Source organism: Molossus molossus, unplaced genomic scaffold (assembly GCF_014108415.1).
Source record: "Molossus molossus isolate mMolMol1 unplaced genomic scaffold, mMolMol1.p scaffold_m16_p_11, whole genome shotgun sequence".
In the NCBI taxonomy this organism is placed as follows: Eukaryota; Metazoa; Chordata; class Mammalia; order Chiroptera; family Molossidae; genus Molossus; species Molossus molossus.
The window spans coordinates 102,543,064-102,558,272 of NW_023425346.1; the positions used below are offsets into that span (position 1 = coordinate 102,543,064).

Genomic DNA, 15,209 nt, shown 5'->3' on the forward strand with positions numbered 1-15,209 from the left:
GACAGAGAGGTCTTGGGAAGCCAGTGTCTGGGAGCTTCCTGAGCACTGACCTTGCGTAGTGGGAGCTCGGGTGGGAAATCCAAGGGAGAGGCCGAGGCTTGAGCAATGCAGGGGGTTTCTCTGGGGGGTGGCAGGTGGAAGGTGTTGGCTGAGCCCTGGGGTGTGCTTGAGTTTGGTGACCGGACTGGATGTCCTGCTCCCTGTTCTGATAGGACTTAGCAGCCGTTGTGGATGTTTTTGGATGAGTGAGATGATACTAATGATATCTTTGGAAGATGAACTTGGCCCAGGGAGTCAGACGTGGTGGATGGAGAGACAGGCGGTGGAGGTCACAGAGTCATTTTCCAGGGGTTCAGATACTCACAGTCAGGGTCAGGACTTGGCCCTAGCTGTGAAAATGGGAGGGAAGGGGATTTGGGAAACGTAGATCAGAGAGATCCCAGAGGATTGTCAAAATGTAACAACACATGAGAAGCGGCTGTGAGAGGAGGAGGACTTGTCTGTGGGAGTAGAAAGGCTGTCTGTCCCACCCGTGGCTCTGCCTGGAGTGGAAGCGCCACCCTGTTTGGAGCATGTCTCTTACACCGAGCTCCGCTGCCGCTGTCAGTCAAGAGGCGGGCTGAGCCGTGCTTCCCCTCTGTGTTCCGCCAGTGTCAGCTGGGAGTGCTGCCCCTCGGCACAGGCAATGACCTGGCTCGCGTATTAGGCTGGGGCTCGGCCTGTGACGATGACGCCCAGCTCCCGCAGATCCTGGAGAAGCTGGAAAGAGCCAGCACCAAGATGCTGGACAGGTGAGTGGGGTATGTTCTTGTGCCGCATGGCGAGCTACTTGGAGATGGGCCACCTCAACCGGGTGTTCTTTTTTTTTTTTTTATCCTCACCCGAGGATATTTTTCCATTTTTTGTACAGATAGAGTGGGAGGGAGAGAGAGGAAGAGAGAGAGAGAGAGAGAGACATCGACGTAAAGGGATACATCGAGTGGCTGCCACCCACACGACCAACCAGGTCCGGGGACAAACTGCAACCGAAGTACGTGCCCTTAGCGGGAACCGAACCCAGGTCTCTCTGGACCGCAGGCCGACGCTCTAACTGCTGAGCCAAACCGGCCAGGGCCAACTGGGTGTTCTTACCTGGGGTCCCTGGAAACCGTGGGCCCTTGGCAATCAGTTGTAAACATTTGACCTGAGCAGGAATTCTTTTTTCCTGGAAGTTCTTGACCAAGATTATGAAAAAGAACAGACAGGTTAGGGACTGAGTGAGGTTTCTCGAGGCCAAGCCTGATCCACTGGGGCTGTTAGAGGAGTTGCCTCCATCCTGTCAGCCCTCGTAGCCCTAGTCTGACACCTCAGCACAGCGCTCCTTGTCCGTGGTTGAGCAGTCCTGTTTCTCACATTCTGTTCCCGGCATTGGAACAGTCCTTTGGCATCCTTGTTGGGTGAACTGCTTTTAGTTCTGAGCTCACGTCTGAAGTCCCACTAGCCAGAGCCTGTGGTGAATTGGTGTCATTGAAAATGCTTGTTCTCCCAGGATCCTGTGGTTGCCATGAGCAGTGTGATCAAGGACACACTCAGCTGCCCCTCCATTTCTTCTCCGCTGAAGGGAGGTGTCTGTGTGTTTGGTGCAAGTGAAGAGCTGGCTGCTGGTTTCCACCTCCATCCGTGGAGCCATGGTGACCTGTTGGTGTGACATTTGTTCTTAGCTATGTGAGGAGCCAAGTTAGGGACACAAGCCAAGACAAAGGACTTACAGATAAAATAAGAATTGTTGTAAGATCAGATCCCAGGTCACAAGGAGGGAGGGGCAGGACCTGCCTGGGAGGTGGAGCGTCTTGCTGGGAGCTGCCTTTGTGTGCAGGTGGAGTGTCATGGCCTACGAGACCAAACTGCCCCGGCAGGCCTCCTCCTCCACCGTCGTCACTGAGGACTTCAGCGAGGGTTCCGAGGTATTTCTGGTTACCCCCCACCCCACCCCCAACCGATGCTCTCATGCCTGGCCCTAGGTTAGACCCTCAAGGTTCAGGGTCAGCTGAAGGTTGAGCTGGAGCCACATGGACTCTGACCTCTGCAGGCTTTGGGTCATCTGGGGCTTCCTGGTTGTCACCAGGGTTTGGGGCCTTGTGGTAACAGTTCCCTAGGACTCCCCACTCTCCCATACTTGCTGCCGCCCCACGTTGCCTCCCTTTGCGGTTAGCTGTGCAGTTTAACCTTTAGGTCTTCTTTTTGTTTATGGTTGTTATTGTGTCTTAACAGTTCACAAGGGCCTAGACTTTGCCTTCCTTATTTATATCCTGCAACAGCACAGTCCTGGGCACACAGCTGTGCTCATCCACACCCGGGGGCTGACTGCTGGCTGAGTGGGCACAAGAGAACACTGCCAAAGGCCATCTGCCCGTTAGCAGACTCAGACAGTGGGCTAGGGTGGAGGGCGGCAAACTGGCCCCAGGCCACTCTGCCTGGTCTGCTGTGAGTGGCTTGCGAGCAGAGAATGGTCTGGACCTTTCAAGAGAGGAAGACTGTGTGTCCAAAGCCTCAGATGGGCGTTGTCTAGCCAGTAGTCAAGTTGGTTGACCCTGGGCCAGGGCCTAAAGTGGCTCATCACAAATGGCCAGATCTCCCATTTCAGCAGGCACAGGTGTGGGGGGAGGGGCAACTTCCGTCAGAGGAGGAGAGGGACCAGGCCATGTTCCCAGCCAGGTGGACAGATGTGTCGCCTGCTCTTCATGGAACCTAAATTAAGGAGTGCTGCCTATGGAAACAGATGGAGGACCCCAGTTCCTAGCACAGGCCGCGGTGGTGAATTTTAGGTTAAAGAGTAAAGAAGCATGAGATACAAACTTTTTGTTAAGGTCCATCTGTCCATATCTTGGTGGAGCCTGTGAACCTCTCGGGTAGCACGGGCAGGTCTCAGATTAGCAAGGGAGGTGAGCTGAGGCCAGGCTGGCGGGGGCAGGGGGTGACAGGTTCACTGGGTGGACTGACAGTTACCCCACCCTGTTTTGGGGCAATCATAGGTACAGCAAATTCTCTTCTATGAAGACTCAGTTGCGGCCCATCTTTCTAAGATCCTGACCTCCGACCAGCACTCGGTGGTGATCTCATCTGCGAAGTGAGTACTGGCTGCCTCGGGGGAGCCAGGGGTCCACCATGCAGGGTGTCGGGTTCCCAGCCAGGACTGTCTCTCTAGAAGCATCTTTCTGCATTTCTTCCCACAGAGTGCTCTGTGAGACGGTGAAGGACTTTGTGGCTCGAGTGGGAAAGGCCTACGAGAAGACAACGGAGAACTCGGAGGAGTCGGAGGTCATGGCCAAGAAGGTCTGTTCCCTGGGCCCCTGGCTGGGGTGGGGGCGTCGGGACGGAGAGGCACTTTATTCCACTCCACTTGTTCCCCGTGCAGTGCTCTGTCCTGAAAGAGAAGCTGGATTCTCTCCTCAAGACCTTGGATGACGAATCTCAGGCCTCGTCCTCTCTGCCCACTCCGCCGCCCACCATTGCCGAGGAGGCGGAAGATGGAGATGGGACGGGCAGCAGCTGCGGCTCGACGGTGGACCGCTTGGTGGGGTCTGCGTGCCCAGCCCGGCCGCAGATATTCCGGCCTCGGGAACAGCTCATGCTGAGAGCCAACAGCCTGAAGAAGGCGATTCGTCAGATCATAGAACACACAGAAAAAGGTAGCTGGTCTCTTAATAACCAGGGAGCTTTCCTTGGGCAAGTGCTGGGCATGCCCGGTTTCCTCCATACACGGCGATAGAGAGGCAGCTGCCATGTAGACCAAAGCCTGACGAGTGTGCTTGTCTCCAGGCTGCCCGATGTGAGGCAGCACCTACCTGAGAGCAGGGCGGCAGCATGTCTCTGTGCGCACCTGCTTGGGTCAGGGTCCAGAAAGTAGGCGGCAGAGCTTGGAGGGCACCCCTAGCTGGTGACAAGTTACCTCGTGCACGCAGGGGGCTCGTTGGAGAAACCGATCCCCTAACAAGGGACCCACTTCCTGGAAGGGACCTAACCCGTGGGAACTCAGCCTCTGGTGCAGCCGTGCAGGCTGTGTCCTTGTCCAGGGGGAGGTGGGCTGCTCCAGGGGAGCATGTTCTGAGAGAGCCGTGGTGCGTAGAACTGAGGTGCTCTGAGGACACCTGGAGAGGTGGGCCCCAACCGGAGACTGTGGGTGAGGCCATCAAGTCGGTGCACAGAGAGACACTGGAGGCTGGGGAGCATGGGGAGGCGTCAGAGGACTGGGAGGACATGTGCACCATGGTATCTGAGGCAGGGCTGGCTGCAGTAGCAGAGGGTGCCCAGGGCCTGGGCAGGTCATTGGCCTGGTGTGCGGGTTGCCAGTGCCGACTGCCAGCATCAGCCTGGGGCCTGGGGGAGGGAGATAGACCACATGGCATGAAAGATTCACCTGGCCAGTCGCGCCCTTTCCTAGACTTGGTTTGCTGAGCTGTGATGAGAACACTGAAAAATCACAGTGACCCACTCATTGCCTCCGACCTCATCAGGACCCCCAGCTCCCTTTAGCAAGTCTTTTCATGTCCTGGGTCTGTCTGCTCATCACCCTCAGAGACCATCTGTGCACTCTACACACTCCAGACACTCTCCTGGCCTCCTCCCCCCCCCAGCAGACCAGCCTGCTCTTGCTTCGGCAAAACAGTGAGATCATACCTCCCACCTGCACACTGGTGGGTATGCAAGGTGGAGGCCTTTGCCATGTCTTCTGGGGTTACTCTGGGCTCTCGGTCCTTCACTTACCTTCTTTCTACATCTTCAGCCTCCGGGCCCTCCTCCCCAGCCTGCTGGCACGATGCTCAGTGTCCATGGTACTTGTGATGTGCTAGGCCTGGGGGTACAGTGGGTCTGAGCTGCAGCCAAGAGGACATCTGAAGAATAGTCAAACTGGGAGATGAAGAGAAGAGTCTGTTCAGCAGGACCTCCACCGGCCTGGCCTTGTCTGCGGCTAAAGGCCACAGGCTGAGCTGCAAACATTCTTCCCTCGTAGCTGTTGATGAGCAGAATGCCCAGACCCAAGAACAGGAGAGGATTGTCTTAGATCTCTCTGAGTCAGAGGAGAAAAAGGACCTGAAGTTGGACGACCCACTGTGCCACAGCGAGAGCTGCAGGGTTGCCAAGCACAGGAGCCTCCGCAAAGGTACAGCCCGCCAGCCTGGGTACCCCTCAGTGCTGCGCTTGGGCCTTTGTGGTACTCAGCAAGCTCGCCGAGGGGAGTATTAGGGTGTTTTCTCATAATTGCTGTGGCCATGTGGCGGTATGAAATGTCAGGACACACCGCCTTTCTGTGCACCACACGCTGTGTGCTGCTTGGGGTGGGGGTGGGGGGCTGGGGTGAGCCTTGCTGCTCAGGAATGTGCTTTCCTCAGAACCTCCCTGGGCTCCCCAGACCCAACAGGGCTCAGGGCTTCTTGGCTGCAGCTAGCCAAATGCCATACACGTGAAATTTGCTCCAGCCAGAGCCGGCCTTGCCTGGCATTTTGGCTAGGGCATCACCCAGCCCCACAGGCCATCTGCCTGAGCCTTGGCCCTCCTGGGACAGCCCCTGGTGCGGGCTCCTGTGGAGAGTTGTCCCTCCCCACCAACTGCACGTGGCCCCTCCTTTGTATGGACAAGCCCCTAGGAGGCACTCCATAGTCATTATCACTCAGAACTACGCTTGGCGTGGGCTCCACAGCCCCAGTGTGATTAGGGTCTAGCCCCTCCGTGCCCCGCCCCAGCTTCATCCTCCAGTGGGTGCTCAGACCCACCTGTTTCTCCTCTCCTGTCTGTCTCTGGGCCTTTTTCTTTATCTCACCCACTCTACCTGTGCTGACCCGTGGCTTGTAAGCTCCTCACATCCCCCGGCCCTCACCTGACCATCCTCTAGTGACCTCTCCCAGTAGTCGGCCATGGTCTGTCTGGACAGCCTTCTGGCTTTGTGTCCTGTTTCTAGTGTCCAAGTCCCCATGTGAGAAGCTGATCAGCAAAGGAAGTTTGTCACTGGGCAGTTCTGCCTCTCTTCCTCCCCAGTCAGGAAACCGGGATGGCCTGCCAGCGCTGAACACCAAGATCCTGTTCCCGAGTGAGTGTCCCCACCCAGGTGGGCCAGGGTGGCAGTGCTGACACAGTGGCCTAGTGTCTGCGGGGGGGGGGGGGGGGGGGGGGCATTGGGGCCTATTGCTTTGCCTGGCACTGAGTCTGTGGGGATCAATGAGATGAGGTCCTTGTCTTCCGAGAGCCTATAGGTCCTTGGGAAAGTAGACGAATTCAGAGTTAGGTCACAGTATGAAAGTGCCCTTATTTATTACAAAGGGCAGATGGCAACCAAATCGCCTCCTGGGGGGATCGTATCACTGTTTCGCACATGATTCCAGCAGGAGCACAGCCAGCTGCCGGGAGGGCTGGCCCGCTCCTCTTTCCTGGCTCCCGTTTCGCCCTCCTCCCTTAGGGGAGCTGTGACAGTTCTTGTGTCGTCGAAGGAAGGAATGCCACAGGGGTTGAGATTGCCAGTAGCACCTCCTAACCAGCTTCAAGTAGAGTCCCGAGGCCTCCTAGCCACACCGTCTGCTCCTATAAGGGATTTGTTGATTTCTAGTGAATCTCCACTAGGTAGAATGAAAATTCCAGGAGCCCTTGGGAACTGAGCCCTTGGACATGAGAAGCACTCGGTCAGTCATTGACAAAGATGACCGGAAGGCATGGATGTTCAAAAGCAGGGCTTCATTTCAGTCTTAAGGTGTAATGTAAAGATTTTACATTGATGCAGGTGGCTTGAAGGTTCTTGTCACCTGGAGTGTCCTTGATGTTTATTTCTCATGAATTTGGCCTTCTGAGGCTTGGATGACTGGGCTCTAAGAGTGGCCGCAGAGAGCTCCTTCTGCCGGAGCTTTTCACGTGTAACAAGAACTGTTTTTGTAAGCTGTTTTCACGTCTCATGGGTGTTGATTTCAGCCAGTATGTTTACTTTTGTTTCATGAAGATGGGTTGATGATGGATTATTTTTGATCTGAAACCATTAATTGACAAAATTTGGACATATTTATGCGTTATTTTGAAACGATTAATTGTCACATTCTGGGAAATGTGTCTGTCATCCTCAGAGATAGCAGCTTCTCCCGCCCAGTGCCGTCTCCTCCCGTTGTCTCCCTCACAGATGTTCGCGCGGGGATGTCTGGTTCCTTACCCGGCAGTTCAGTCATCAGTCGCTTGTTAATTAACGCCGATCCCTTCAACTCCGAGCCAGAAAACCTGTGAGTGTGGCGTGAACCAGGGGCACACCGGGGAAGGAGTGCTGGAGCCAGAAACTGAGGGGGGCTAGCGAGAGGGCCGTGCTGACTCGGGCCCTCCAGCTGGTGTCCGCTGGTGGGCAGCCTAGAAGCCGCGCTGCGAGTGTGTCGCAGGGTTCCGGGCTGGGACGATGGGACCAGCCTGTCCTGGTCACTCCCAGCTTCCCTGCTGGTCACGCGTCGGCGTTCTGAGTACGTGTCATGTTCTGAGGTTTTTGGCAGGTTCGGACACTCCTGTTGGGAGCTGACTTAGAACTCATCCCCCATTGTCACTCTGGTAACCTCGGCTGGCCCCACGCTGGCTCCTCTTCCTGACCACCTTCCGCTCTGGCTGTTCTGCTTTCCCGTACGGCCTGCTTCCCCATTAGAGTGGCAGTCAGCTCCCTGGGCTGGAAACTCCTGGCGATCCCCAGGGAGACGCTGTCTGGGGCTGAGACGTGTGGGGAGGAAAGTCTCGGAGCTGCTCTGTGCTCCTGGCCCTGTGTCCTTGGCCCCAGCCGCGAGGCGGTGAGGACTGTGTGCAGTAGTTCGGTTGAGTCTGTTCTTGTGTGCACACGCCATTGCAGACACAGATGGTATTTGAAAACCCGTTCTAGGTTTTCCTTTCTGCTGGCTGATCGCAAGTTCTGGGCGGCTAGCGACAGGTGGCAGCTGTTAAAAGTTGCTGCCCATGTGTCTGGCGCGGTGGAGGCGAGCCACTGAGCAGTGTGCTGTGTGCAGAAGGCAGGGCTGGAACTGTGCGGAGTGCAGCCCGCCAGGCATTTGCCAGGGAGGGGCCTCTGTTCGGACATGTGCTGCCCGATGCTGGCCTACCCAGTGCCGGGCATCTGCCCTGGACCTGACACTGACTTACCTGCCGTCTGCGCCTCACTCCAGGCCCCTCCGCGGGCTGCCTGGGCTCTGGCCTTGACCCGGCCTGATGTCATTTCCTCGAAAGGGCCAGCGCTGTTGTCCTGTAGCAGTGCTCCCGGGACCTCCTGAATTCGATATATATATATATATATATATCGATTTAAAAAAATATTTTATTTTATTTTATTTTATTTTATTTTATTTTATTTTATTTTTTTAGAGAGAGAGTAAAGGAGAGGGAAAGAGAGATAGAAACCTCGATTGGCTGCCCTCTGCAGGCCCCCCACTGGAGATCAAGCTTTCAGCCTGGGTACGTGCCCTGGCTAGGAGTCAAACCTGTGACCTCTTGGTGCAGGGAAGACGCTCAACCACTGAGCCACACTGGCCAGGCCCAAACTTGATGTTTTGTTTGTTTCTTTCAATCTGAGATCCCTGAGGTTCCACGTCTGGCAGCCATGGCTGTTAGTCTGTCTATGCTCTCTCCTCTTCATACAGGGGAGCCTTCTCCTTTACCTGGGGAGACCAAAGCTGCTCCCCTCCTCCACCCAGGCTGGGATACTTGGTCACTCTGCCTGTGCTGTGATGGCCTCCTGGAGCCTGCCTGTCCTGCTGCCCAGGCCCCTGCTACCCCACCTCCTCCAGGCCCTGTGCCCTAAAAACAGTGTTTAGTGAAGAGAGCTAGGCGCAAGGACCCTGTATTGTGGGACCTGATTCATGTGAAATGCCCAGAGGAGGCAGGTCCATAGGGAGAGAGGGAGTAGATTAGTGGTTGTCGGGAGCTGGGGAGGAGTTGGCACTGTTGGCTAAAGGATGTGAACTTTTGTTCAGGGTGATTCAGTAATTCTGAAGTTGATTGTAATGACAGTTATGTGACTGTGTGAATCATTAAATATCACGTTGTACATCTTAAGTAAGTAAACTATATGATATATGAATTATTTCTCAATGAAACTGTTATACAGAAAAGGAAGTGTGAGTTGTGCCCTCAGGAAGAAATGCCTGGAGGTTGGGAGGTGCGCAGTGGCCCTGCTGGGCTGGGGTTCTGACTGCTGCGGAACTGCCTTTGCAGAGAGTGCTACACGGAGAAGTGCGTCATGAACAACTACTTCGGCATCGGCCTGGATGCGAAGATATCCCTGGACTTCAACAACAAGCGTGACGAGCACCCAGAGAAGTGCAGGTGGGTGACGCCTCTGCGCACACCTGTCCTTCGCATCCTCTTCGTTTGTCCTTCGGTCAGTAAGGTCATTTCTGGAGCCAGCGGGTAAAAGGACGTGCAGCTGCTAAGGAAGAAGACAAACTTGGAGCCTGAATATCTTGTGTCTGGAAATGGAAGTGCTTCCAAAGGTGTGGGTGGAAGTGGGTGAGAATCCAAGAGGCCAGCCCGGAGGAGGGTTCCCCTAGGGTTGGCCAGGTTGGGGCGCATTCAGCATGAGAAGTGAGTGACCCCAGTCGATAAGAATAGGGACTGAGTCTCAGGCAAGTCGTGGACTGATGTAGCTGTAGGGCGGCAGGTTGCGTGAGCTGTGCTGAGGAATGGCTGCGGGTCCCCGACCTCCGCCGGCAAGTCTGCACTCAGCGCACAGCAGCGGTCCTGGGGTCAGGGCCTCGAGAACCCCCCTCCGGGAGAGGGTGGCCGCCTGAGAGGTCCTGAGGGCTTTTGCTGGGGATGTTCAGTTTCCCCCTAAATTACCATCTTCCTGCCCCTCCAGGCCTGGGACGGGATGGAAGAAATGGGGAGCTTCCTCCTGAGCTGATGTGGAAATTCCCTTTCCTTCATGTAAACACGAGAAGTAGGGAGTTAATACCTCCCCACCCCCCCACCCTGCCCCCGGTAACTACCTGGAGGAAGAGACCATTTGGCTGTGACGTTCTGGGAGGAGGGCGAGGGGGGCTGTGTGCTGTTGGGCGGAGCAGCCATGCCACAGGGCGCAGGAGGCCTTGGGGAGGGCCTACAGACCTGCTCACACTCTCGTGTGCCCACCAGCTCCCCATGGTGCCACTGTCCCTGGAGGGGAGCTGCGGGGGGGAGCTGGACAGGAGGGCCACACCCACACCCAAGTCGATGTGCGCATTTTGTGTATTTGGACATTTCTAGGAAAACTAGATCCCACTCAGGAATTTAAAAACTGTTTAGCTCTGGGACTCTGTGTGGAGGAGAGTGGCCCGGAGGTGCCCAGGGACACCCTGGTGTGCAGGACATGGTGGTGAGCCCGAATCATTCAGAATAACAATGTTATTTTTGTTAGTTCGGGAAGGACTGAATTTAGCAGAGTAAGATGGTTGAGGAAGAGGGCTGTGTTTAACCCATTTTTAGAACCTTTGGACCTGGTGTAACCTCTCTGAGTTTGCATCGAGAGCTTTGAATTCATCTACCCAGAAGAATTCCATTTCTACAGACCTATCCTAGACAAGTGGCTGGAGCCCCGGCTGGCGTGGTTCAGTGGTTGGAGCGTTGTCCTGTGCACTGAAGGGTCACGGTTCGGTTCCTGGTCAGGGCACGTGCCCAGGTTATGGGTTTGGTCCCCTGGTCAGAGTGCGTACGAGAGGCAACTGGTCCATGTTTCTCTCTCACATGGATGTTTCTCTCTCTCTCTCTCCCTCTCCCTTCCTCTCTCACTCACTCTCTCTGAAATCAATTTTTTAAAAAAGAAAAGAAGTGATTGGAACCTGGCAGAGAGGCCACTTCCTAGAGCTTGGGAGTGGGGCTGAGCCGGGTCCGGTCAGAGGGATGAGCCGGGTGACACGGGGAGGAGCCCACGGAGATGGGTCGTGTCTCAGGACACGCAGTGGTGTGCTCCGTGCGGGTGAAGTGGACAGAGTGGGTCAGGAGACTGCAGCCCGGTCATTCCACCTGTAAACTCCACATCCAGAGCCTTGGAAACACGCGGCGGTGGCACACACAGGGTCATGTGCTTCTGTACTTCAGGGTGTGATCACATTCTCATCAAGTACCGCCCTTCCTGTCGGTGACCACGTCCCTGCTTCCCTTCTGTAGCTCCTCCCAGGACTGTGTCCGCCGTGGGGGTCCCCGCCGTGGGGCGCTGAGCAGTCAGGGCCGCCCTGCTCTGCAGCAGCAGCCGTAGTTAACTGCAGAGAGCCCATGTTTGTTTTTTGCTTTCCGTCTCTAGGAGTCGAACCAAGAACATGATGTGGTATGGGGTTCTTGGGACAAAAGAGTTGCTGCACAGAACCTACAAGAACCTGGAGCAGAAGGTCCTGCTGGAGGTGAGCCGGGGTCTCCTGCAATGGCAGGCAGCCGGGGCCCAACGGGGCTCCTGTTAGCCCTTCCGCCCCGTGGACCCCTCGGGGCAGACCCGCTGCAGCATGGTCTCCGCAGCCAGGGGCGGATGGCTGGTGAGGAAGGCTGGTCGATGCCCACATCTCTTCTCTCCTTGTCCTGCTTTCCCATCGCTAGTGTGACGGGCGGCCCATCCCGCTCCCCAGTCTCCAGGGAATTGCTGTCCTCAACATTCCCAGCTATGCCGGAGGGACCAACTTCTGGGGGGGCACCAAGGAAGATGATGTACGTATAGGGATGCTGGGTGGCATGGGCCTGAGCTCAGGGGCCAGGGGGTGGTGTCCAGAGAGGCGGCCCCTTCAAGGAGCGCCAGCCACTTAGGGCCCTGCTGGAGCGTCGGCACTCAGGGTGCTCTGGCGGTGACAGAGGGATGGATGTGCACCACCTGTCTAGTACTGGCACACAGGTGGGGTTCCCCGCTTATGAAAATGGGGGCTGAGTTGAACAGATGTGGTCAGAGGCACGGGTGTGATCAGAAGCCGGGCCCAACCCTGACTTGGGGTGATCTGGTAAGGCTTCTAGGAGGAGGGGACATCTGTTTTGAGACCTGAAGGATGACTTGGGTCAGCCAGTTAAGGTGGAGTGTTGGGAGGGGAGAGGTGGGGCGGCTGTTCCAGGTAGAAGGAGCGGCTGATGGAAGGCTTAGTGGCCAGAAGGCAAGGTGGGAGGGAGCGTGGTGGCCTGTGCAGCGGGCGGGCGCAGAGGGTCAGTGCTCCCTTGGAGCTGTGTGAGCCAGGGGAGAACGTCGGCGTTTATGCTGAGAACTCTGAGTGGCATCGATAGTTTTAAGCAAGGGCGTGGCTTCCTTTGTATATAAGAGCTAATAAAAATAGTTGACACTGATTGGACACTTCAGATGTTCTGGTCGCTGTTCTGAGACTGTGCACATGCTAACTCAGTCAGTCCTTGTAATAGCCCCTGAGGCTCACCCTGTTATTGCCCCATTTACAAACGAGGCAGCTGAGAAACAGGGAAATGAAGCGACTTGCCCACCAAGCTCACAAGGCGAGGAAGTGGCAGGTCCGCAATTTGGTCCCAGGAAGCTGGTTTCAGGATCTTAGTAATGGGTTCAGCTGGGGCTCCTGCTTCAGTTAGGACACGTCACGTCGTGGGCCTGTCTTTACCAGCGCAGCAGCCCTCACAGCGAGAAGTGTGTGGCGTGTGGTCGGGGTAGTGGGAGCCCAGGTCAGCTCTGACTCGGGCCTTTCAGACTTTCGCAGCTCCTTCGTTCGATGATAAGATCTTGGAGGTGGTCGCTGTGTTTGGCAGTATGCAGATGGCTGTCTCTCGGGTCATTAAGCTGCAGCATCACCGGATTGCGCAGGTACTGGCTGTTGTCCTGGAGGCAGGGAGGGCCTGGGAGGCAGTCTGGCTTACACACTCAGAGAGGTGGGGCCTGGCCCAGAGCCCCAGACTCGACACTACTCTCCCCCCAGTAAATGCATCCTGGTGCAGAGCCCAGAAGAATGGGTGCTCAAAATTGGGGCCAATTTGCACCCTGCCTGAGCTCCCCGCCCTGATTTTCCCTGGGGTGCCACTTGTATCCTAGCCCCTCACTGAGGTGGGATGAGATGAAACAGGCCTGGCCTGAACTTGGACCCGTGCCTGCAGCTGTCAGAAGCAGCAGCCTGGGCTTGGTAACAGGCTGAGCATAGGTGGCTGGCAGAGAAAGTGTGGCCTCGCCCGGCAGGGATGTGGGCTCTGGGCTCTCCCGTTACTTGCTTCTGGTGACGGGCTGGGGTGGGCGGTGCTTTGTGCACAAAGACCTGGGCAGGAGCTGTTCTGAGACTTGAGTCCCAGGCTGCGTAGTCCCGTCTGTCCCCACAGTAGGCTGCTGAGATTTCACTATTTTAAGTCTTCGGCTCCATGTTTTGTTGGAAAGGGGACCAGTTCTTTCTTAACCGCTTGTTGGTCGTTTGCTCTGTTCTGGGTGTGTTTGCATGTGCCCAGGGGCGCAATGGCTCTTGGAAGCCATGAGTCCTGACCCTGGGCCTGGCGCTGGTGTCTGATCACTGAGATTTCACTGCGATCATAGATGCAGTGCTGAGTGAGGGGACGGTGGGGTGGGGGTGGGGCACAGACCCTCAGGCTCCATGAGCTCTGCACTGGACAGGGATGCTCCGACCACAGGGCAGGCTGTCGCCCCAGAGGTCAGCTGCGTGTGGGAGTGTGTCGAACAGGAAGGCTCCTGCAGTGCTCAGCGTAGGGCCCCTTGGTGAGTTCGGTGCATGAATAACGGCTGTGATGTCTGTGCAGTGCCGCACGGTGAAGATCTCCATCCTGGGGGATGAGGGCGTGCCTGTGCAGGTGGATGGAGAGGCCTGGATCCAGCCTCCAGGATACATTCGGATTGTCCACAAGAACCGGGCCCAGATGCTCACCCGAGACAGGGTAAGAGGGCTGCCTGTGGGACGGGGGCTCCCCTGCAGGCACACCTGTGCTTCTCTAAGACGACTCGGGGATTTTAATGTTTACTTCTAGGAATTTATTTTATTTTTTTTTAGACGCAATAATTAAGCCAGCAGGACAGTAATTCCTTGGACCGTTTCTCTTCCTCAGTAGGGAGGGAGACTATCTCCCTTTCTGTGACCCTGCTGAATGCCAGCGTCCCTGTTGTCAGTAGACATGTGCTCACCTCCGAGAGCAGCAGGAAATGTAACTCCGGGTTCTTATGCCCTAGGCCTTTGAGAACACCCTGAAGTCCTGGGAAGACAAGCAGAAGTGTGAACTGCCGCGTGCGCCGACTTTCTCCCTGCACCCGGAGATCCTGTCCGAGGAAGAGGCCACCCAGCTGGACCAGTTCGGGCAGGCAGCGGGAGCGCTCATCCACAGGTCAGCCCTCCCGGCCGGAGCACCAGGCTCCACGTCCATTACTGGGACGCAGGCTTGAGTCCTCCTCACGGACTCGGTGCTGGCTGGCCCCCTTTACGAGGGTTTCTGCTCGCCCCTGGCTTTGGTTCATTTCCACGAATCGCCTCTCCGAGGCTGTTCAGAGTTGACGTGGGTGGGTGTTTTCAGAGCCAGCTCACAGATCTGCACACCTGCCTTGGACTCAAGGGAACAGTCCGCTTACTGTTTCCACTTCGTGCCAGAGATCGAGGGGACGGCCAGGCCACTCCGTCCGGCCTGATGAGTGCGTGTTTCTCCTCCTCTCCAGCATCCGGGAGATAGCTCAGTCCCATCGAGACATGGAGCAAGAACTCGCCCACGCCGTCAACGCCAGCTCCAAGTCCATGGACCGTGTGTACAGCAAGCCCAGGACCACGGAGGTGCCTGCACCTTTCCAGTCTTGCTCGTCTGGGCGCATGTAGCCTCGGGCTCCTCCATGTGTCTGTTCTGTTTCATCGCAGGGGCTCAGCTGCAGCCTGGTCCTGGAGATGGTGAGCAACATCAAGGCCCTGCGCAGCGAGACGGAGCTGCTGCTGGCCGGGAAGGTGGCCCTGGTGAGCACACTCTTGTCCAGGTTTCCCCGCCTTAAGAATGTAGACTCAGGCCCTGGCCAGTCTGGCTCAGTGGTTGGAGCGTCGGCTGCAAATTAGAGAGTTCCGGGTTCGGTTCCCACTAGGGGCACATACCAAAAAAAACAAAAAACAAAAAACAAACGAATGTAGACTCATTGTTGGAAGGGGCCTCAGGTCATGTGATCTTTCCATGTGGTTGGTGTGTACACACCCTTCTGGCCACATCTCAGCCACATCATCTCTAGGGTGTTAGATTCCTGGGGACTGAACGCCTTTGTCATCAGAGACAAAAGTCTCCCTTATACGCCTGCAGGTGGCCACTGTCCT

General features: G+C 56.3%; 1 protein-coding gene across 10 annotated transcripts in view; it reads left to right on the plus strand.

Annotated features, from left to right (window-relative positions):
• The window catches only part of DGKD (diacylglycerol kinase delta), a 110,365-nt gene that overhangs the window by 84,380 nt on the left and 10,776 nt on the right, over nt 1-15,209 (plus strand). For all 10 annotated transcript variants that reach the window (XM_036254874.1, XM_036254877.1, XM_036254875.1 and 7 more), the window contains 16 exons: nt 652-791; nt 1,856-1,943; nt 3,012-3,106; nt 3,213-3,312; nt 3,395-3,668; nt 4,991-5,140; nt 5,936-6,064; nt 7,136-7,232; nt 9,190-9,300; nt 11,252-11,348; nt 11,539-11,646; nt 12,632-12,745; nt 13,678-13,812; nt 14,102-14,253; nt 14,579-14,690; nt 14,772-14,864. In XM_036254874.1, coding sequence (XP_036110767.1) covers nt 652-791; nt 1,856-1,943; nt 3,012-3,106; nt 3,213-3,312; nt 3,395-3,668; nt 4,991-5,140; nt 5,936-6,064; nt 7,136-7,232; nt 9,190-9,300; nt 11,252-11,348; nt 11,539-11,646; nt 12,632-12,745; nt 13,678-13,812; nt 14,102-14,253; nt 14,579-14,690; nt 14,772-14,864 — 1,995 coding nt within the window. The remainder of the gene's footprint in view (nt 1-651; nt 792-1,855; nt 1,944-3,011; nt 3,107-3,212; nt 3,313-3,394; nt 3,669-4,990; nt 5,141-5,935; nt 6,065-7,135; nt 7,233-9,189; nt 9,301-11,251; nt 11,349-11,538; nt 11,647-12,631; nt 12,746-13,677; nt 13,813-14,101; nt 14,254-14,578; nt 14,691-14,771; nt 14,865-15,209) is intronic.